At 41.3% G+C, this 18,264-nt stretch overlaps 3 protein-coding genes across 3 annotated transcripts in view; 2 read left to right on the forward strand and 1 right to left on the reverse strand.

Annotated features, from left to right (window-relative positions):
• Window positions 1-845: 845 nt before the first annotated feature.
• LRRC57 (leucine rich repeat containing 57) lies at window positions 846-6,572 on the reverse strand. The gene is made up of 6 exons (XM_069017440.1): window positions 6,488-6,572; window positions 5,599-5,769; window positions 4,286-4,421; window positions 3,013-3,281; window positions 2,356-2,541; window positions 846-1,795 (listed from the first exon to the last, which is right to left on the reverse strand). Exons 2-6 carry the CDS (start codon window positions 5,680-5,682, stop codon window positions 1,754-1,756), a joined length of 717 nt encoding a protein of 238 aa, XP_068873541.1. The 5' UTR covers window positions 5,683-5,769; window positions 6,488-6,572; the 3' UTR covers window positions 846-1,753.
• A 48-nt stretch (window positions 6,573-6,620) lies between these two features.
• On the forward strand, window positions 6,621-11,491 carry HAUS2 (HAUS augmin like complex subunit 2). The gene is made up of 6 exons (XM_069017444.1): window positions 6,621-6,930; window positions 7,123-7,215; window positions 9,041-9,110; window positions 9,911-10,043; window positions 10,698-10,806; window positions 10,944-11,491. The coding sequence occupies exons 1-6, from the start codon at window positions 6,628-6,630 to the stop codon at window positions 11,091-11,093; spliced, it is 858 nt and encodes a 285-aa protein (XP_068873545.1). The 5' UTR covers window positions 6,621-6,627; the 3' UTR covers window positions 11,094-11,491.
• Window positions 11,492-14,102: 2,611 nt separating this feature from the next.
• LOC138111519 (stAR-related lipid transfer protein 9-like) overlaps window positions 14,103-18,264 on the forward strand; it is a 77,713-nt gene continuing 73,551 nt past the window's right edge. Inside the window, exon 1 of the mRNA XM_069017448.1 lies at window positions 14,103-14,171. Within this exon, the coding sequence (XP_068873549.1) occupies window positions 14,125-14,171 (47 nt within the window). The 5' untranslated portion in view covers window positions 14,103-14,124. The remainder of the gene's footprint in view (window positions 14,172-18,264) is intronic.

Raw genomic sequence — 18,264 nt, forward strand, 5'->3', positions numbered from 1 at the left:
TGTGCTCTACCATCTCTTCTTACACATTGTTGTTGAATAGAAAAAAAGAATCCTCATAAATACGCTAAATGAGAGAAGCAACATCTCTGAGCACAGATACTTGCAGTTAAAAAATAGTAAAACCAAAATGCCACCACAGCACAGTATTGCCAAGTGCATACCTATTGATGATGGACCACTCCTTTGGTGAATACAAAGGGGGAATCTGCTAACAGTTAATTTGTTCTGTTGATGTCTCATGCACAGCAAATCTGTAGAAAAAAAAAGCTAGTACTTCAAATGGGATTTAGGTATCAAGTAGAAGGAGCTAAAATTTAGAACAAGTGCGGAGGCTTTATTCACTACTCAAATTTGCATGTCATAATCTGTGGAATCTATCAGTATGAAGCTGAATAGATTTCTGACTATGCAGAGCCTTGCATTATGGTAACACGTACGTGTTCTTAAAGCAGGTCCCTGGTTATGTCTTGCAAAACAAAGTCTCATAAACATTGTCAGCTGACAGCTACTTCTGACAAGAAGCTAGTAGTTTTTTAATGAAATAATAGCTAGTACAACTGGTTCCCTGTTAAATGATGACTCACATCGATCCTTTGAATAAGGAGCTGATGTCCCCTAAAACACGCTTAAGTATTACTATGTAAGAATTGAAATAAGATGGCAACAGGGTCAGGGAACTAAATATGTCTCTGAGCATCATGAAAGAACCACTTATTGCTAGTCTTAATTATGGGTGTAATGTTGAGGTGTAGCTGTTACCAACAACTGACAGACTCAGGTAGCTAAATGAGGGCTTTCAGTGACATCTTAGTACTACTTATTAAAATGACAACAGTTACACCAAATAAACTTGAACTGATTTTTTGAAAATAATTTACTAAAATATACAAGTACATTTTCCTTTTCAGTATAAGTTACATAATTGCATACATTTTTAGCTCTTTCTAGGTGCTTTTGGTAATAAGGCAGCAGCAGTGGGCTGACAACTAAAACCTTCAGCATTGCTCTGTACACAAGGAGTCAGTGCAAGGATATTATATTTTCTAGCGATATACATTTTTACTGAATACACTGAAGATGAACCTAATTTTTATTTGATACAGCTCAAGCAAAAATGGACTGTAGTGCAATTCTTGCTTATGGGAAAAGAAAGCCTGTAGAGTAAAATATAAATAAAGGATGCTCAAACCACAATTTGTTTACTGGAAGCTGTTAATAAAACATTTAACTTAACCACAACTATTTGTGCTTCATAAAAAAAAAAACAAACCAAACTTATACAGGTTATAAACTAAAACCTCATTTGTAGAAGTTCTTCTCTGCAGAACAGTGCTTGCTGCAAGACATACAGTGCTTTGGTGGTAGAACTTCCATGTGCTATCATGGAAAAATGTTTCCAGAAGAAATAGTCCTCTTACAAATCAACAGCCAGCTTCCTGACAAAAGGGAACTGGCCACTTTGAAATGCTTGTTCCCTTTCTCTGTGATGGAACAAGCCCTGACAAAGGAGAACATGTACTGTGTTAAAAGCTATTGTGGCACAAAAATCAAAACTGGCCCCTGGGCAGGTTCATCAGTTCAATACTTAAATTCTCTAGTTCAAGTTTATTCAATGTGGCCTTAACAGGCTGTATCAGACTACTAGAAGAGGACTACTCTGATCATTTCCTTCATCAGTCTTGGTTTAAGTCAGTGAAGCAGACGCTTCTAGTCTAGGTCTTCTTACTGGTAATATACAGGGTCAGAACAGCAATCACGCAAACTTCTTCTTTGTAGCTGTGAATCGTTCCATGTACTACAAAGAAAACAAAAAATGTAAGATTTTTTCAGAAATTAATAGAGAATTCATTATTACTTAAAGCAGCTAAGCTTCTGCTCTAAGAGTCAAAAACAGTCTGCATCTAAAGCATATTTTTATATCCCAGGCATAACTATTAGAGCTTTCATTTCAAACAAAGACACCCCCAAAAAATTTCTGGCATTTGCTGCAATTCAGATTAATGGTCAAATCTCCAGTGTTAAGGATGAACTAATGCTAAATACTTATGAATGCTGTATAATACAAAGAATCCATTGTTTTTCATCCCATCAAAGTGAAGACACACCTGTCATTATTAGCTACCCTTCAAAAGATGCTGATGAAAGAACATTGACCCTGAATCCTGTGAGAAAGTTATCTTTGAAGAACTCTTGAAGTTGTTTTCAGAAGTTAGTTATGAATCCAGTAGCAATGACACTACCAACAGACTATTTAGTGCTTTTATTCACCAGCATAAATGCTTAGTGTTCTGAGTAAGGACTTCACCAGGAGTTTCTTTAAAAAAAAAGACAAAAAACCCAAAACAAAACACAAACCTTGTCATAACCTTCCAGTTCTCTGAGTTTCTTGATTTCAAAGAGGTTGCCTTCTACTGCAAGCAGTGAGATCTGGGAATCACTGAGGATACTCTGAGGCAGCATGCTGAGTTCTAGACAGTTTTCTTCTAAACGCAAGACTTTGAGGCGTGGACAGTGGGAGATCTGCACTGAGATCTGGGAAATCTTGTGGAAATAAAAAGAGAAATGGGATTAAAATGGTAGTGATCAGTGATTATTAAAGTGATCTGTTTCAGACTTACACAGAACAATTGCCATATTGTAAATGTAAACTATACTGTACTAATAGTAAGTACTTAAAAATAATACATAAGTAACAAATGATCAAAAATCAAAATAACTTTTTTTTATTCCATGATGACAAGCAACCTACACATCTGTTTATCACATTCCTACTCAAGAACTGTTCAAATCATTTTCTGCATGACTAAATTCAGGATTTTTTAGTTAATCAAATCAGGCAGTTGGATATATTGGTACAAAAATTCTAGTTATGATTCCTCATTTGTGTTGTGTCCAGGAGATGTCTTTTAGCTATAAAGTTTTGATGGTCTCATCTTATGTTCCATGGCTGTATTAAGTCCAAGATAAACCATGTCCTAAATCTACATGCCCACAACATCTCAGTTACCAGACCTGATTCTGATTCAAATTGAGTTCGATAGCCTGCAGTTCTCCCACAGTGTCAGGCACATTTTGGATCTGGTTTTTTGAAAGATCGACCACATCCAAATGGCGAAGACCAGAGAGTTGTGTAGGCACAGTCCGAAGCTGGTTTCCAGAGAGGCTTAGGGTTTTGAGAGCTGAAAGTTGTCCAAATTCAGCTGGTAGCTGCCTCAAGTGATTGCCATTCAGGTGTAGTGTTTCCAGTTTTTTCAGTTTACACAGCTCCTCAGGTAAAGCAGCTAGAGAAAAATGACAGAAGAACATATGACCTAAAGAGCAGTAAACATGCATACCCATCTAGTTCAAATAAGCTTCTGCATGAAGAACAGTGCTATTTAAGTAATTTCTCACTGAATTCCTCCCCATTTTCCAGTGAAGGCACAGATCCCTGCACAGAAACTTAAGCCCAGAGATGATACACGCTTTTTAACCATCTTCCATAATCTGCAGACAAGGCAGACATTCAAATCACAGTCTGAAATCACTGTTCAGGAGACTTTAGCCTGTCAGTTATAGTCCTTACTAACACTCTGCCAACAGGTTCTATGACACTTGAAAAACCACAAAATTCACAGCTTCACCTTTGCCCTTTAAAGGTATTACTCAGCTTGCTCAGAATTAAGTTATGAGATAATTCATAGTGTGTCATACTAGCATACAAACCTCACCAGGTAAGGTCTGCTGTCATCCATTCATCCCTCTTTCCACCTACACATGAGTATAATCTCTAACATTCCTAAGCTGCACTCCAGAGTCAATGAGGTTCATAAATTATCGTCATTTTTTCAAAAAGGCAGATAATACATAATTAATGCATAAAACTCCTAGTTTCTTCATTGTGATTTTTCCATAATGATGGATGTTTGTTTAACAGAAACAGTAACAACCACTGAATGGCCAGCAACATTGTCTACATATAATCTTCATTACCTGTCCTCTAGGCAAGTAGTAAACCATCTGACACTGTTAAACCTTCACGTCAGGTAAGTCACAGCACAAAACCTCTATGGGTTTAAGTACTCACGTGTCATTGTAAAACTAATAATACACTAAGTGGCAACTAGTTTTGTAGAATTTATGATTTAGAGGTTTTTATCCTGTACATGAATTCCAAAGATTTCAGTTTAAGTGACTAAACTCCCTGTTTACATCTTGTGAGAGTTAAATAATTAAATTTAGTTTTTGATAGAGAAAACAACTTATTATTTTAAAAATCAGTGGAGATATTAATTAGCAGGCATACTCAGTTTGTTGTTGTTTAGAGCAAGGCTCTTCAAAAAGGAAAATTTTCCAATGAGAGGTGGCAAGAGCTCTATTTTGTTGTTCGACAAGTCTATTGTCCTTAAGTTGCTTGTTAGCTTCTGCAGATCTTCAGGAAACTATGGGGGGGAAAAGATACAGCGTTTAAATAGTTGATAAAAAGTTGAATTTTCACATCATACAGCTTAAAATTTTAATTGTACGACTGTTACTGTTACATACTGTCATATGTATCACAATGTCCAATCACCACAGCGCGATTGGCAAATTTGTTCAACGCATATTTTTTAAAATATTATTTCATCTGGGGTAGGGAAAAGGGGTATAAAGAAAACACTAACATCTAGAAGGAGTTGTTTTTCATCCAAATAAGTAAATTTAAAAACATTACATTTTCATCCTCTTATGTGCTTCTCTTAAACATGCCTGCCATTTAAAATACTCTACACCCAGTTAATAGCTCTATATTTTAGCAGAGGATGATTTGAAAATTTTTCTCCTGCTTCCCTTTTTAAGTAATTATGTATACCATTTTCCTTATTCTTGTTTGCATCCTGTACCACTTTGGTACTGAGTCTTGGCACTCAGGTGAAAAAAAGAAAAACCTGACAAGCACCATCAAGGAGTCCTGGCGAATAACCCAGTGGTTTTGATTCTCCTTTGGCTTGACAGAGAAAAAGTGAAGAGAGGAGGTAGCACAGTGGAAGAAAGTATGTTAGAAAAGTCTTGGAAAATTACTGCAATATAGAGTTATTTTTGGCTATCCTGGGAATTGTTGCTGGATTTATGGTTCCAGGACATTCTGTGTTTTTCTGGAGTTGAGTCTAAGTTAAGATAATTTCCAATATAATAAACTTTTGTGATGCTTGCTGCCAACCCAATGAAAAGCCTGTACAGACTATTCATATGGCTACAATTAAATACAACGGAAGTATCTAAATGTGGCAAATTGTGGAGTATCTTTCTGAGTAACAATATGGTTATAAAATTTACATTTTCCCCCTCAAGTTTAAAGACATTTTCTAAAAGCACAACATCATAACTAGTACTTCTTGAAGATATACATACTGTAAAGCATAAGCTCACAAGTATATAAGTGCCCTGAGAGATAAATCCTCAATCGGAAGACAAGGCAAGCAAAAGTGAAAAAAAAACCAACAAAACTTGAACTATTTTCCATGACTGTTTACAAGAAATACAGGTATGCAAGTGCATTATGACAGTGAAGTGGGAATTTCTCTCCCAAAGTGTCAGTCATACACACAAACAGCCATGTTTCCCCCCCCAGTACATTACCTCAGTAAGTCCCTTTCCCGTTAGCTGAAACACACCAGTTTTCTGTGCTGTCTCCAGGTGGGCTTTTAGTGCACTATTTCCCATCCTAACAGTTCTCTGTCAAGCACACGGAGTTTGAGTAATGGTGTCAGCCAGTTTTACTCTGTGCTAGAGAACTGCAATCCAAAGTCTCTGTGATAAAGCAAATGTAAAAAGTCATTTTACGTGCACTGTCCCCAACACTACAACATTCTGACACATTGAACCATTTCACTGCTGCATTTTCATCTCCCTCATAGCTAGAACCTAGAAGTCTAAAGGCTTACTTAGATTTACCTAGATTAAGGTGTCTTCATTACAGCAGTTTGATTACTGAAACGATGCAACAAGCACAGTTAAAATGAAGTGGGAAAACTGCACATTTTCCATATTTTGCCTCTTTCGAGACCCCGCAGCATAAGGAGATTCTCCACGTAGACGGGCTGTGATTTCTGTGGCATCTACCAGCGCTGGCCTGCCGACACTGCTACTATTTTATTTGGGTTTTTATTTGGGTTTTATTCTATTTAGAGAACTGACTCCTCTGCCGTGTCTCTTAGCAGACACACCCACCTCCGTAACCCCAGGCGGGTTTAATCCCAGGGCGCACGAGTCACAGGCCCGGGATTAGTGCCGGGTTCGCAGCCGGGCGGTGGGGAATGAAGCCTGGGGGACAGCACGTAACCAGCCGCGACGGGGAGCCCGACAGGAGATGCGCCCCGTGCCGCAGCGGGCGCCCGGGCAAGGGGCCAGGCCAGCCCTGACCGGCTGCAAGCCGCGGTCCCCTCGCCCCAACCCCACCCGGCTGCTCCGGCCCCGACCCCAGCACCGTCGGAGGCCGCCGGGCCCGGCCCGGCTCGGCTCAACCAACCTGTCCGGGCGCCGCTGGCAGACACTCCGCGGCAGCAAAGCCCCGGCTCGTCCCCCGCGCTCCGCCCTTCCAGAACCGCCGCTCCAGCAGCGCCCGCCCGGAACCGGACGCGAGTCACCGCCGTTCCTGCCACGCCCGTCATGGCGGCCCCCAGGCGCTCCCGGCCGCCGCCGTCACTGCGAGACACCGGGAGTCCGCCCGTGGAGGCCGCCAGCCCCAGCCCCGCGCCCGGGCCCCGGCCCCGCGGAGCGAGCGACCCCGAGCTCGAGTCCGATTCCGAGCTCGATGGCGACCCCGAGCTGGAGCTGGAGTGGAGCTCGTGGCTCGACGTGGAGAGCGATGAGGAGCAGGGCGGCGGCGAGCCCTGGCCCTGGGAGCCCGGGCAGCGCTCGGCGGCGGCCGTGCTGCTGGAGCGGTGCTTGGCGGCGGGCGCCGTGAGCCAGGTACCGCCCGGGCCCGGCGGCCGCGGGGACGGCGCCGCGGAGTAGCGTGACTTAGGCGTTGTTCGGGTGAATGGTGCTGTATTGCGGAGCGCAGGAGAGGAACAACTTCAAACTGTGGGAAACTATTATGGAGCATTTGCTCGGTACTTTCTTGCTACTGATTGCATTTTTCCTGTTGTCTTACTTTCAAAGGAGGCTTTGGATTTAACTAGTAGAAGAACGCCATGCTTTGCGAAATTCTCAGAGATGGAAGAAATGGTAAACACGGAAGCTGAAATCAATGAGGTACAGCCTTTACTATTGTCAGTGTACACTCAGCACTTTGATACCTGGCGGTAATCCAGGGCTCTGATGAAGTATCAGACTGCCACGTGTCATGTTGTCTCATGTTTTGAGTGGTTTTTTAACAGTTCAGCTGTTTAACAGTTGGCACTTTTTTCCCCAGTGGACTGAGTTGTCATCAAGAACAAAACTGTGAAACAAAAGTTTTAGGAATAAGTAGAAGGACTCAGCAGGCTGCACCTTTGACTGTTTCCTGAAGTTTTCTAAAGAAACTGAACAAGAAAGAATATGTAGTTGACTTCAATTTCACAAAAATGTGCCTCTTTATAGGCAATATTGTTGGTTAGCAGGCAGTAACCTCAGACATTTCCTACTGCCTGAACCAGATGCTGCCTTGTATTTTATAATGTTGGTTTAGACATTACACAGACTATGAAAGTGCTTTGCAAGACATGTAAGTAGGAGAGACATGGGTTTGAAGGGTAGACTGTCCAGTGATTACAGAATTGGCAGAATGGACACAGGTAGAGAGTTGTGGTCAATGGCTCTATGTCCAGCTGAAGGCTGGTGACCAGTGGTATCTGGGCTCTGTCCTGGGACCAATGCTCTTCAATATCTTTATCAATGGCATAGACAGGGATCAGTGCACCCTCAGCAAGTTTGCAGATTACATTAAGCTGAGAGGAGCACTGGACACAACAGAAGGATGGGATGCCATCCAGAGGACTGGGCAAGCTTGAGAAGTAGCCTCACAAGAACCTCATGAGGCTCAACAAGACCAAATGTGGGGTCCTGCACCTGGGTCAGGGCAATCCCAGACATGAATACAGACCAGGAGATGAACTTACTAGGAGTAGCACTGAGGAGAAGGACTTGGGATGAAAAGTTAGACATGACCTAGCAATGTGCAGTCACAGCCCAGAAAACCAACAACATTGTGGGCTGCATCAAAAGCAGCGTGGCCAGCAGGGCAAGGGAGGGGATTCACCTCTTCTGCCCTTGTGAGACCCCACCTGGAGTGCTGTGTCCAGGTCTGGGATCCTCAGGACAGGAAAGAGGTGAACCTGTTGGAGCAGTTCCAGAAGAGGGCCATGAAAATGATCCAAGGGCTGGAACATTTCTCCTACAAACACAGGCTGAGAGAGCATGGATTGTTCAGCAGCCATCTAGTACTTAGAGGGGGCTTAAAAAGTGAGGGAGAGTGGCTTTTTACACAAGCAGATAATGCTAGGACAAGGGGGAATGGTTTTAAACTAAAAGAAGATAGATTAGATTAGATTAGATTAGATTAGATTAGATTAGATTAGATCAGATATTAGGAAAACATGCTTTACTGTGAGGGTGGTGAGACACTGGAACAGGTTGCCCAGAGAAGTTGTGAATGCCCCATCCCTGAAAGTGTTCAAGGCCAGGTTGGATGGTGCTCTGAGCAACCTGGTCTAGCAGGTGATATCCCTGCCCATTGGCAGAGGTTTGGAACTAGATGATCTCTAATGGCCCTTCCAACCCAAGCCATTCTATCATAAATTCTGTGGTTTAGGAATGAATTGCAAGATCTGTCTTTTCCAGAACAAATCACCAAATTATTTAAGTTGGTCTTTTTAAACAGTCTTTTTCTTGTTGACCAAAAAAGCCCCACCTAGTAGTAGACACTCACTGGGAGCAGGGTAACATGTTCTTGTGGTAATGCTTGCTCTCTTTCATACACATGCTCTCTCCTATGCTGCCACTTTCTCCCTTTTTACTTCCTCCTCCACCCCACGAGAGTCAACAATATCTGGATAAGTATGTAAAAATGCATTTTCATTTGATGCTATTATTGTTGTAGATAAAACTGGAAACTGAAATGATGCAGTTGGAGAATGAGACAGCAGACATTACTCACCATTTTTACTTAGGTAAGTGCAGTTGTACCGTAGAAAAACCAAGAGTCTTAAATTAGCAGCAGATTAATGTTTCATCTGAGTACATGACACTTCCAGAAGTTATTGCAGCAGTCGTCTCTGAATAACTTGTTAGAGGTGGTAGGTGTTTCATTAACATCTAAAGCATGTTTCCATACTATTTGAACTTGCACTCTCTACGGTCTCAGTAGAAGCTCTGTGTGGAACTCATTCTCCAAAACAGTGTGGGAGGTGTGGTCAGCTCTCCATGGTCAGTGGAGCATCAGCTCTGAGATCATCAGTAACTGTTGGCCTGCATGTGCTACTCTGCTTCTTTTCCAGAAACTCCGTGTGTTTCTGCTGCATCTCTCTCCCCCTAAACTTGACTTAAATTTATAATTCAGCAGTTGGGGACATACGTATTCATCTATTATTTCACACTTTTTCCACTATGATTTTATGGGTACTTAAAAGCATTCTACTCTCCACTATTAGGGTAGGGTAGTGAAATCTATTGCAATACTTCAGTGCTATGGTCTAGTTTAAGAAGTTGACTTCATCTCAAAGAGAATTGACTTAAGAATATGGATAATGTAAAACAACATATCTATATCTCTAAAAAGTAGTTATGGTGACTTTGAGTGCATGCTGATACTAAATCATGTATGCTCCAGCAAAAGCCATTCTGATTAATGTCTGTCTTGAATGTAAGCTGTCCACTGCAATAGATCAGTGTTTTTCTTTCTGTCTGCAGGACAAATTTTGCTCTTGTTTTAGCAGGACAATAGGTTCAACTTTGCAATTTTATTTTACAGGGAAAAAGTGCGAAATTTTGCAAGATATGAACAGGCACCTGGAAGCCATACTAAAAGAGAAGAGGGCTCTCAGAAAGAGACTGATAAAACACAGATGTCAAGAGAGCCTGCCTATTGAGGCTACTTTTCACAAGTAGGCACACAGAAAATAATTGTTCTTGTATGCATGAATCCAAATTAATTTGAACTAGTAGACAGTAAAAATCCCATGCTTTCATTAAGTTTTCCACTGATAAAAATAGACATAAAAATGGTAGCAGAACTTCAGCTAAAAGCTAGTAGTTTATTCATTGATAAATTCATAGGAAGGTATTAATACATATTTTATGAATATTTACTTACGTTATTGGTCTTGTCTTCAGAAGTCTACAGAACAAGTTGTGATGTATTGTTTTAAACAAATGTGCTACATGCGGGGTTTGTTATGCTTCTCCCAACCAGTTGTTACTTTAGCACTGGGTATCTTCCTTCCACTGTTGCTTGCTTAGAACTAAGCATGAATGATTCCCAGACATGCATAGTGCATGTTTTAAAAGTATAGTCCTTCTTCTTATGGTCTAAAAATCTAGCCCAAGTACTGAAGAAGTGGCTAGTCATTTCTGTAATTCCTGCCCTGCTTGTTGCTAAGTCATGCAAGAAGTGTAATTGCAGAAAAATTAATTAGATGGTAAGGAACTTGCATAAAGCTGGAGAAGGGGACTAAGAAAAGCAGGGCAATGAAAAAAGAGCTTATAGGTATTAAATTCTTGTTGTTTAGCACAACCTTTGAGCTCATTTTTGGTTACAGGTGTATAGTAGAGTTGCTGACAGAAGCTGTGACTTTCATTGAGAAGCTTGAAAGCCATTTGCAGTCTGTAAGAAGCATGCCTCAGATATCACATATGATGAACAATATGGTGAGTAGTAAAAGAACTGAACCTGCTGTCTTCTCCAGCATGAAAAATGCAATGCTGTTTGGTTGTTTAAGTTACTTTTATGTCCTGATAGACTGACAGGATGTATAGAGATTAAATCCAACCCTTTTCTGTTTCAGGACACCGCACTGTCAAAAACAGAGGTGCTCATGATAGAGTTGGAGGAGCTGACAGAGCAAATACTGAAATGGGAAAAACTGCAAAAGGAAGTGTATTCTAACAATGTATGCAATACTGCTGACTTGGACTTTGGCTTATCTTTAACCTAACAAATCATTTTTCTCAAATAGGATGACTACTGAAAGAACTACTTTCTTAGGGTCTTCTGTGAAAACTGCAACATGGGTGTCTTTTAATCCAACAGAGACTTTGTAGGTAGTTATATTTCTGTTAGTAAGTAACAGTTCTCCAACTATTTATGAAAGAAAAGGACAATAAGCAGTAGCTCATAGGAAGACAGGGTGCTGAGAAGCCTGTTAAGGAGTTCCTTTTTGAAATAGTTGGATTGGAGTCCCTTGGAGCCTGTATGTTCAATGGAAAATTGTTTTGATATTTCTTTTACACTTACTATAGTATCTTTATTCATTTTTGTAAGCATCTTGATAAAACACAGTATTTTGTACATGACTATAAAACTTCAATAAAAGCACTAGATTTCAAAAGCTCAGTTTCTTGCTTTTAATTTTGTTATAAAATCTTAGGTCCAAGCTTATGTTTCCATAGGAGTTCCAATCAAGAAATTAAATTATTTTTAAGTTACAGTTTATTATGACTGATGTGGTTTTGTGGGAAAGCAGGGAATGGACTGATATATGGCAGGTCTACTGATTTGCAAACCATGTTTCAATGATAGCAAATATATTCTCGATACTCAATGATATAAATATGTTGTTCAGATTTTCTGTTCTTTCCCTATTTTTGGTGTCCCACTTAGAATAAAACTCTTGTTCCATGAGTAAGATTGAGAGTTTATCAAAAGCATTGATTGTTCCAGTTTGTAGCCCTCAGGAAGAGACAGGTTGGTGAAATGTCATGGGCAGGACATCTATAGACCAGGATGGTTGTCTTTGGAGGATGCCCAGTTTTGTATTCAGGATACGGAGCAGACAGAAGCGGTGCAGATGTATTCCTTTCTACCATTGTATTGTTTGGTACGTGAACATCCAACCTGTTGATTCGTGTTGCTGAAGTAAGAGCATTTTGCTTTTTCAAAGTAACCACTGGGTGGCTCAGTACCACAAATTTCACAAGTTTATCCAATTATTGCATATAAATTTAAAGCAGAATTAAGGAAGAAATATTTGGCTCTTTGTTGAGCACACTCTATTATGACTTGTGTTTGGTCTATTTTATATTTGAAATTTTCTGAGAATCTCCTTTTAATCTTTGTAACCATTCTGCAGGGTGTGATGACAAGACATCCAACTTAACAAATCTCTAGTATACTGTGTAAGCTATGGCGATGTTCCTCTCTGCTGCTGTTGAGGAAAGTTAAAGAGGATAGAAACAATTTGAATTAGGTTAAGCAGAATGTCACGAGGTAGAATCTAAGAATATAAACTCGTGATCAAGTCCCACAAACATTAATGGGGTCTTTGTGCCAACACTTGCTATATAGGTCATTGCAGGATTTGAGTCCAAAGTCCCATGTCTGGGGTTCCAGATGTGAAAATGAAGGTTTTCCACACAACTGCAAAGAAGCTGACATTTTTACTGAAAACGCTTTGCACATTCTGTGAAATGGGAGAAAACAGAACCATAGGTGATCATAGGTCGGACTTGATGAGCCTAATTGATTCTGTGATTTTTGTGAATCAATGTCCTCTACATCTATCATAGGCTTAGCCTCTCACTCCCAATGTCTTACAGTGATGATTTAGGTCAGGCAAATTAAAGCTGTTGTAATTTAATAATTTTAGAGTACAATGAAAATATTCTAGTCAATTTGTTCCTTGTAACTCTTTGAAATATGTGGTTTTGCCATATCCCAGAGTTGAGCATATTTTTTTCTTATACTGTAGCTACTATTGGAGAGTTGACTCTCGAGTTGGTAGAGCTTACCTAATTGCCATTTGCCAGTGATGTGTCAATTAATTCTTTAGTGTAATTTAAAGGGATAAATCTGTTGAAGTATACAGTGATTCACAACTTGTAGGTATTCATTTTAGCATCTCTGTGGTGAATAAAGTATTGGGTCCAAAGGATCTATCCCGTACTTCACTCGGGAAAGTTTCTGGAATGTGGTACCTTTTTCATTTAGATATAACATTTCTGGAGTTTAAGGCAAACTGTCTCATGAGAAGAACTATATGTAAAGTACAAAAAAGCAGTACAGGTGAAAGTCAATTTAAACAGAAGTTTAAATATAAAAACAACACATGACTCTAAAACTCTCATATATTATATTCAGATGTAGCTCCGTTTATCATATTTTGAAATGCAAAACCAGAAGTCCATTTAAAAATTTGCATTGGCAAAAGGAATTGTAAAATCCAAACAGGATTTGTCTATTGAGCCTGGCATCTTCTTTATGCCAATGCTACTTGTTTTTGCATTTTCCTGGTAATACCAGTAGGTGACAGAGACAGTATTCTAAAAGAAGTTTTTAAAAACTTTCCGTGATTTTTATATTACCCTAAATACAAACCTTTTATCAATGCAACAACTAGATACTGATTTCAATTAAAGTTCTTTGGAAGTTTCAAGATTTTCTTTTCCATCCTAAGTACAACACACATGAAGATGGGATGTTTCCAAAGGAATCTAAAACACTTGAGACCTTGCCTTTAGCACTAATAAGGAAAGGATACTTGCCTTCCCTAAATTCCTGTCAAATTAATGTGGAGTGCTTACAGTGCTCGTCCCTAGTGAGCTTTTTAAGGGCACCACCCTTAATCGGACTGGCGGCATTGAACTCTTGGGTAAAACCTGCGCTGGTTTGCTGCTGCAGAAGAGAATTTGGGGGAGAGCGCGAAATCGCTGTCTCTTTCTCTGCGGGTGCCGCTCTCCCGGGCAGCCCTGTTTCAGGCGGAAAAGCGCGGTTTGGATACTGGAGAGGCTGCCGCGCGGCTGCGCTGGGCAGACTTTCCCCGAAACTCCTGCTCTCCGCCCGAGGAAGTTTCCCCTGCGCTGCCTCCGCGGGGCTGCCTGGGCCGGGCTCCCTCCTGCCCTGCCCTCCGCTGCGGGGCGGGCCGGGCCGGGCCGGGCGGCTCCTCTCGTCCCGCTCCTCCCCATCTCGGCCGGGGGCGGGATGCGGGGCCGGGGCGCGGGCGGCCGCAGCTGCTGGGCGTGAGCCGAGCCATGGCCAACGTCAAGGTGGCCGTGCGGGTCCGGCCTCTGAGCAAAAGGTGCGGCGGGGCGCGGAGGGACGCGGAGGGGCACGGGGGGTGCCGGCGGCCGCGGGGGGTGATCGGGTGCCGCTGCCCCTGTCAGCCGGGACGGGATCGCCGCCCTGGGGCGGCTTAGCCGGCGCTGAGGGAGGGTCAGCAGGCGCTGGGGAGCTCAGCGGTGCGACAGGAGGAGTGGCAGCCTCTCGCCGCCTCGCTGAATAGCTTGGAAAGTGTTCTTGGAAAAGTCACCCAGTGGAACTGTTAGGCTGACTTCCCTCTTCCTGAGCTCCCCAAAATAGGACAATTGTCATACAGTGTAAAGGAGTCTTGCCTTTCCCTGCTGTTGTTGCTGTTTTTTCCAGCGGGAGGCAGAGCCGGATATTCCCATTGTCGCTCAGCTCCGCTCCCTCCCCGGCTTGCTTGGCTCCAATGGAAATCCCAAAAGCTACATGAAACGGCTTGAAGACAACTCCCACAGACAAAAAGATGCCGTAGCACAATGCTCTGGTGTTATTTGTATATAATACATGCTTAAATCCTTGCAGACTTTGGAAATTCGGAGAAGAAAAGAAAAAGCGAGTAGCCCAAATGTCAGTGGCTGGTAATTTACTCCTCCTGATAGAGAAATGCTATAGCACTCCAAACAGGAATGCTTTGAAAAGTGGTACAAGCTCTGAGGGCCAGTCTTTGGTTTGATGCTGCCTTTCTTTTTGGCACAAGTCCCTCATGTTGTCTTCTGACTGCACGGACTTTTGTGATAAATAACTCTTTCATGCAGTAGAGAAAATGATTCTTGAAGAGTTGCCCAGGCAGAAAATTAGCCTAGTCATTTAGCCAGCAGTACACTAGCATATTTTGGACTCTTTCGTTCTTATTTTTTGTCTATAGTGGGTTTTTTTGTTGTTTCGTTTTTGTTGGTTTTTGGGGTTTTTTTTCAGATACAGACATCAGGGAGTTTTGAATAAAATTTAAAATCCCACCCAAGACAAGCCTGCTAGTATTGATAGAAAAGGGAAATCTGCAAACTAATTTACAGGTTTTCAGCACGTTTTGCCTTTTAGTCAAAGCTAACTGATTTTAAAAATATTTTGTCCATAATTTTGTTTAAAATCATGCTTGGGTTATATAGTTCTGATTTGTTGCATAGCTGTGAATGGAACAGATTTTAATAGATATTGGCATGTTTTAAGAAGAGCTACAGCATTGAAGTAAGCTTAGCTTAACCTTTTATTGCTTGGTGTTGCTTTAGTGGTGGATATATTATTTGATTTTTATCATTATCTTCCCTCTCACTAGATCCTGCTTGGTGAGGAAGGTTGCATCACATCTGTCTTAATGTTTTTCCCAGGTGGGCTGCTCTAAATAGTGCATAATAGTGAATATATCATTATAGCATTAAACAGCACCTCTGACTGTCAGATAAGGTGTGGTAAACAGGAAAACCTTTGATGTAGTCAGTGTGGGCCAGCTGTTTGGTGAGGAATGTAGTTTGGAGAGGAGGCTGTGATCAGAGAGGTGGGCAGCTTCTTGCACATGAGAGAAATTAATCTGAGGCTGAAACAGAAATGTTTGTATGAAGGTGAGAGTGGAAACTCAGGGGTAATGGAGGGAGAAACTGTTAAGTAATCCCATCTACTCAGGTCATGATGGTGTAACAGATGGGATGGGGAGGGAGGCAGAGACCAGTCTCGTGGTGTTTGACTGCAGAGGCCAGTTGTTCTTTCTACTGTGCTGCCACAGTTGAGGTCAGCAAAAGCATTTCAAGATGGATTTTTGGATGTTATAAATGGGAAGAGGAAGTGGTTGTATATTCTCTGTGAAGGCTCTGACATGAGAACTTGCTTTTTGGCCTTGAACAAAATTGTCCGAATGTAATGACTTCGAGGCAAATACCAAATATATGAAGGCTTCAAGTAACCTTGATAGACATTGAAAAGACTAAAATTCTCAGTGGGCATAAAGGTCTTCTCTTTTCCAGCTTCTTATACTGCTTCCATACTGTCATCACACAAAGCTCTCACTGTCTCTATACACACACTCTGCAATTGCCCCAACAGGGTACCCATGTTGCCACAGCTTCCATGATCTTTCAGGTGTTTTAAAGAGGAAGACTTCCTGCAGTAAAAATTTCAGTTCTACTGGATTTAAGTACTGTAATTTGTACAACCTCAGTTCCAGCCAAAGATACTAAACCTGGCCTTTTAAGAATACCAGAAACTGGAAAGCTGCAGGCAAAGGCTAGAACTCATGGGTGAGTTGGTTGTTTCTAGACTATCATGCAAACTTCCTCATTGCTGCTCTTCATTTAATTTACAATGGCAGACAAACATTGGCTTTGCATCTTAAAACTTACTGAAAATTCAGCTGTTAAAAAATGGTAATGCAAGAGCTCTCAAAACTTTTGTTATCTAGCATAAGGCAAAGAGTGATCTTTTTGTTCTGCATCTGTATGGAGCCCATCACAGTTGACAGAGAACTCATGTGCCCAAATAATCTGTGACAGATATTACGCGAGCACGGTTATACAAAATGCAGAAGTTTTTCCATTGCCTGAAGTTTAAACAGCCTGTAGCCAGCGTTCTTCATAATGCTATCAGTCCTTCTGTAACAGACTAAATTATTTTTTATCACCAAAATATAGTTCTGGATGTAAATTTAGTTAAATATTTTCCCTGGAGTAATGTTTAAAAGTCTTTATTACACATTTACTATCCTACATACTAAAAAAGATTTGTTACTTTGAGGTTACACAGATACTTGCTCTGTATAAATACATTTCCCCCTTAGAATGAAATCCGGAAGCCCGAATGGGTGCATTAAATTGTCTATAGCCATAGCTAATAATCAGGTGTTAAATAGGAACAGGGAACTGATGAAATCCCTTTGTGGTTTATTTCCGGACATCTTAACGCTTGGTCTATTGGATGGGAGACTTTTGTAAGGAAAGTGTAATGTTATTTTTGGCTGTCAGTCAGAAGTTGTTTATGGAAACGCTTTGAATGCTAGCACGTAGCTATGTGAACTAGGAATGCTGTTCCTCTTTCTTTTTTGATTGCTCTGTGGAGGATGCCAGCACTGCAGTCTGCAGTGTGGTGTTATGATAAGAGACCTCACCCTCCAGACTTGGAAATGGTGTGACTGGCTGAGAAAGTATTTGAGTATTGTATTCAAGTACTGTGTCCAGGGCTCTCCTTGTGCCTGGGTAGTTCTCTTAATGCTGTGTTGGGTGTTTGTATGCTACAGAAACACCTGCAGTGTTGGACATGTCCTTTTACTTTCTTATGTAGGCCAGCAGAAACCAATGCTAGATTTTATGTGCTGCTAGGTTCAAACATGTTTGTTCCTTTGCTGTGGTAACCCATCATGATTCTAGTACCTACTTGTGGCTGCTGATTGCTCTTGTAGAGGATCTCAGCCCTGTGTTATGTAAGAGGAGAGAGGGAGGGCTGTTTGTGCATGGGAGGCTCTCTGGGAGGGGAGTGATCCGCGTGTCCAGGGCAGTATTGTGTTGGGACCAGGATGGAGCACAGCTGCCTCACGCCTTTCCCTCCCTGATCCACTACATCTTCTGCTCTCCATCCAGCTGGTCTCAGTTCACTTGTGTGTACCCAGGATTCAGTCATTTATCACAGTGTAGTTTGAGAGCTGCTACATAAGTCAGAGATAGGAAAGAACAATTTTTAAAAGACTGTGCTCTATACCACAATGAAGAGTCTCATGCATTTCTATAGGATTCTCTTCTTAGCACAAACCAGTGACTAGAAGACATTGCATTCCTTCATGAATTGTGAATTGATTCAGTTTTCTGAGTAAAATCGTTCACAGCAAGTTTGTTTTGTTCAGTTGTAAAGTTACAGTGTTATTAGTTAAAAACTTGACACTAGGGCATCCAGGTTGCCTTGTGATGCTTTTTGGAACTTTAAAGTACTTTGCTTAAGGGATAGTACCCTCAAGTTTGGGAGTTACTTGTACAGGACTGAGCAAAACATAAGACATATTCTGCTGTTGAAAATATCTCCACTTTTCAGCTGCTTCTCTGGCCTGGAAAAGGAGAGAGTTCTTATTTGAGAGAGTCTTCCTGGTGTCTTTAACAACTCACAAATGAACTTTC

Source organism: Aphelocoma coerulescens, chromosome 5 (genome assembly GCF_041296385.1).
Source record: "Aphelocoma coerulescens isolate FSJ_1873_10779 chromosome 5, UR_Acoe_1.0, whole genome shotgun sequence".
NCBI lineage: Eukaryota > Metazoa > Chordata > Aves > Passeriformes > Corvidae > Aphelocoma > Aphelocoma coerulescens.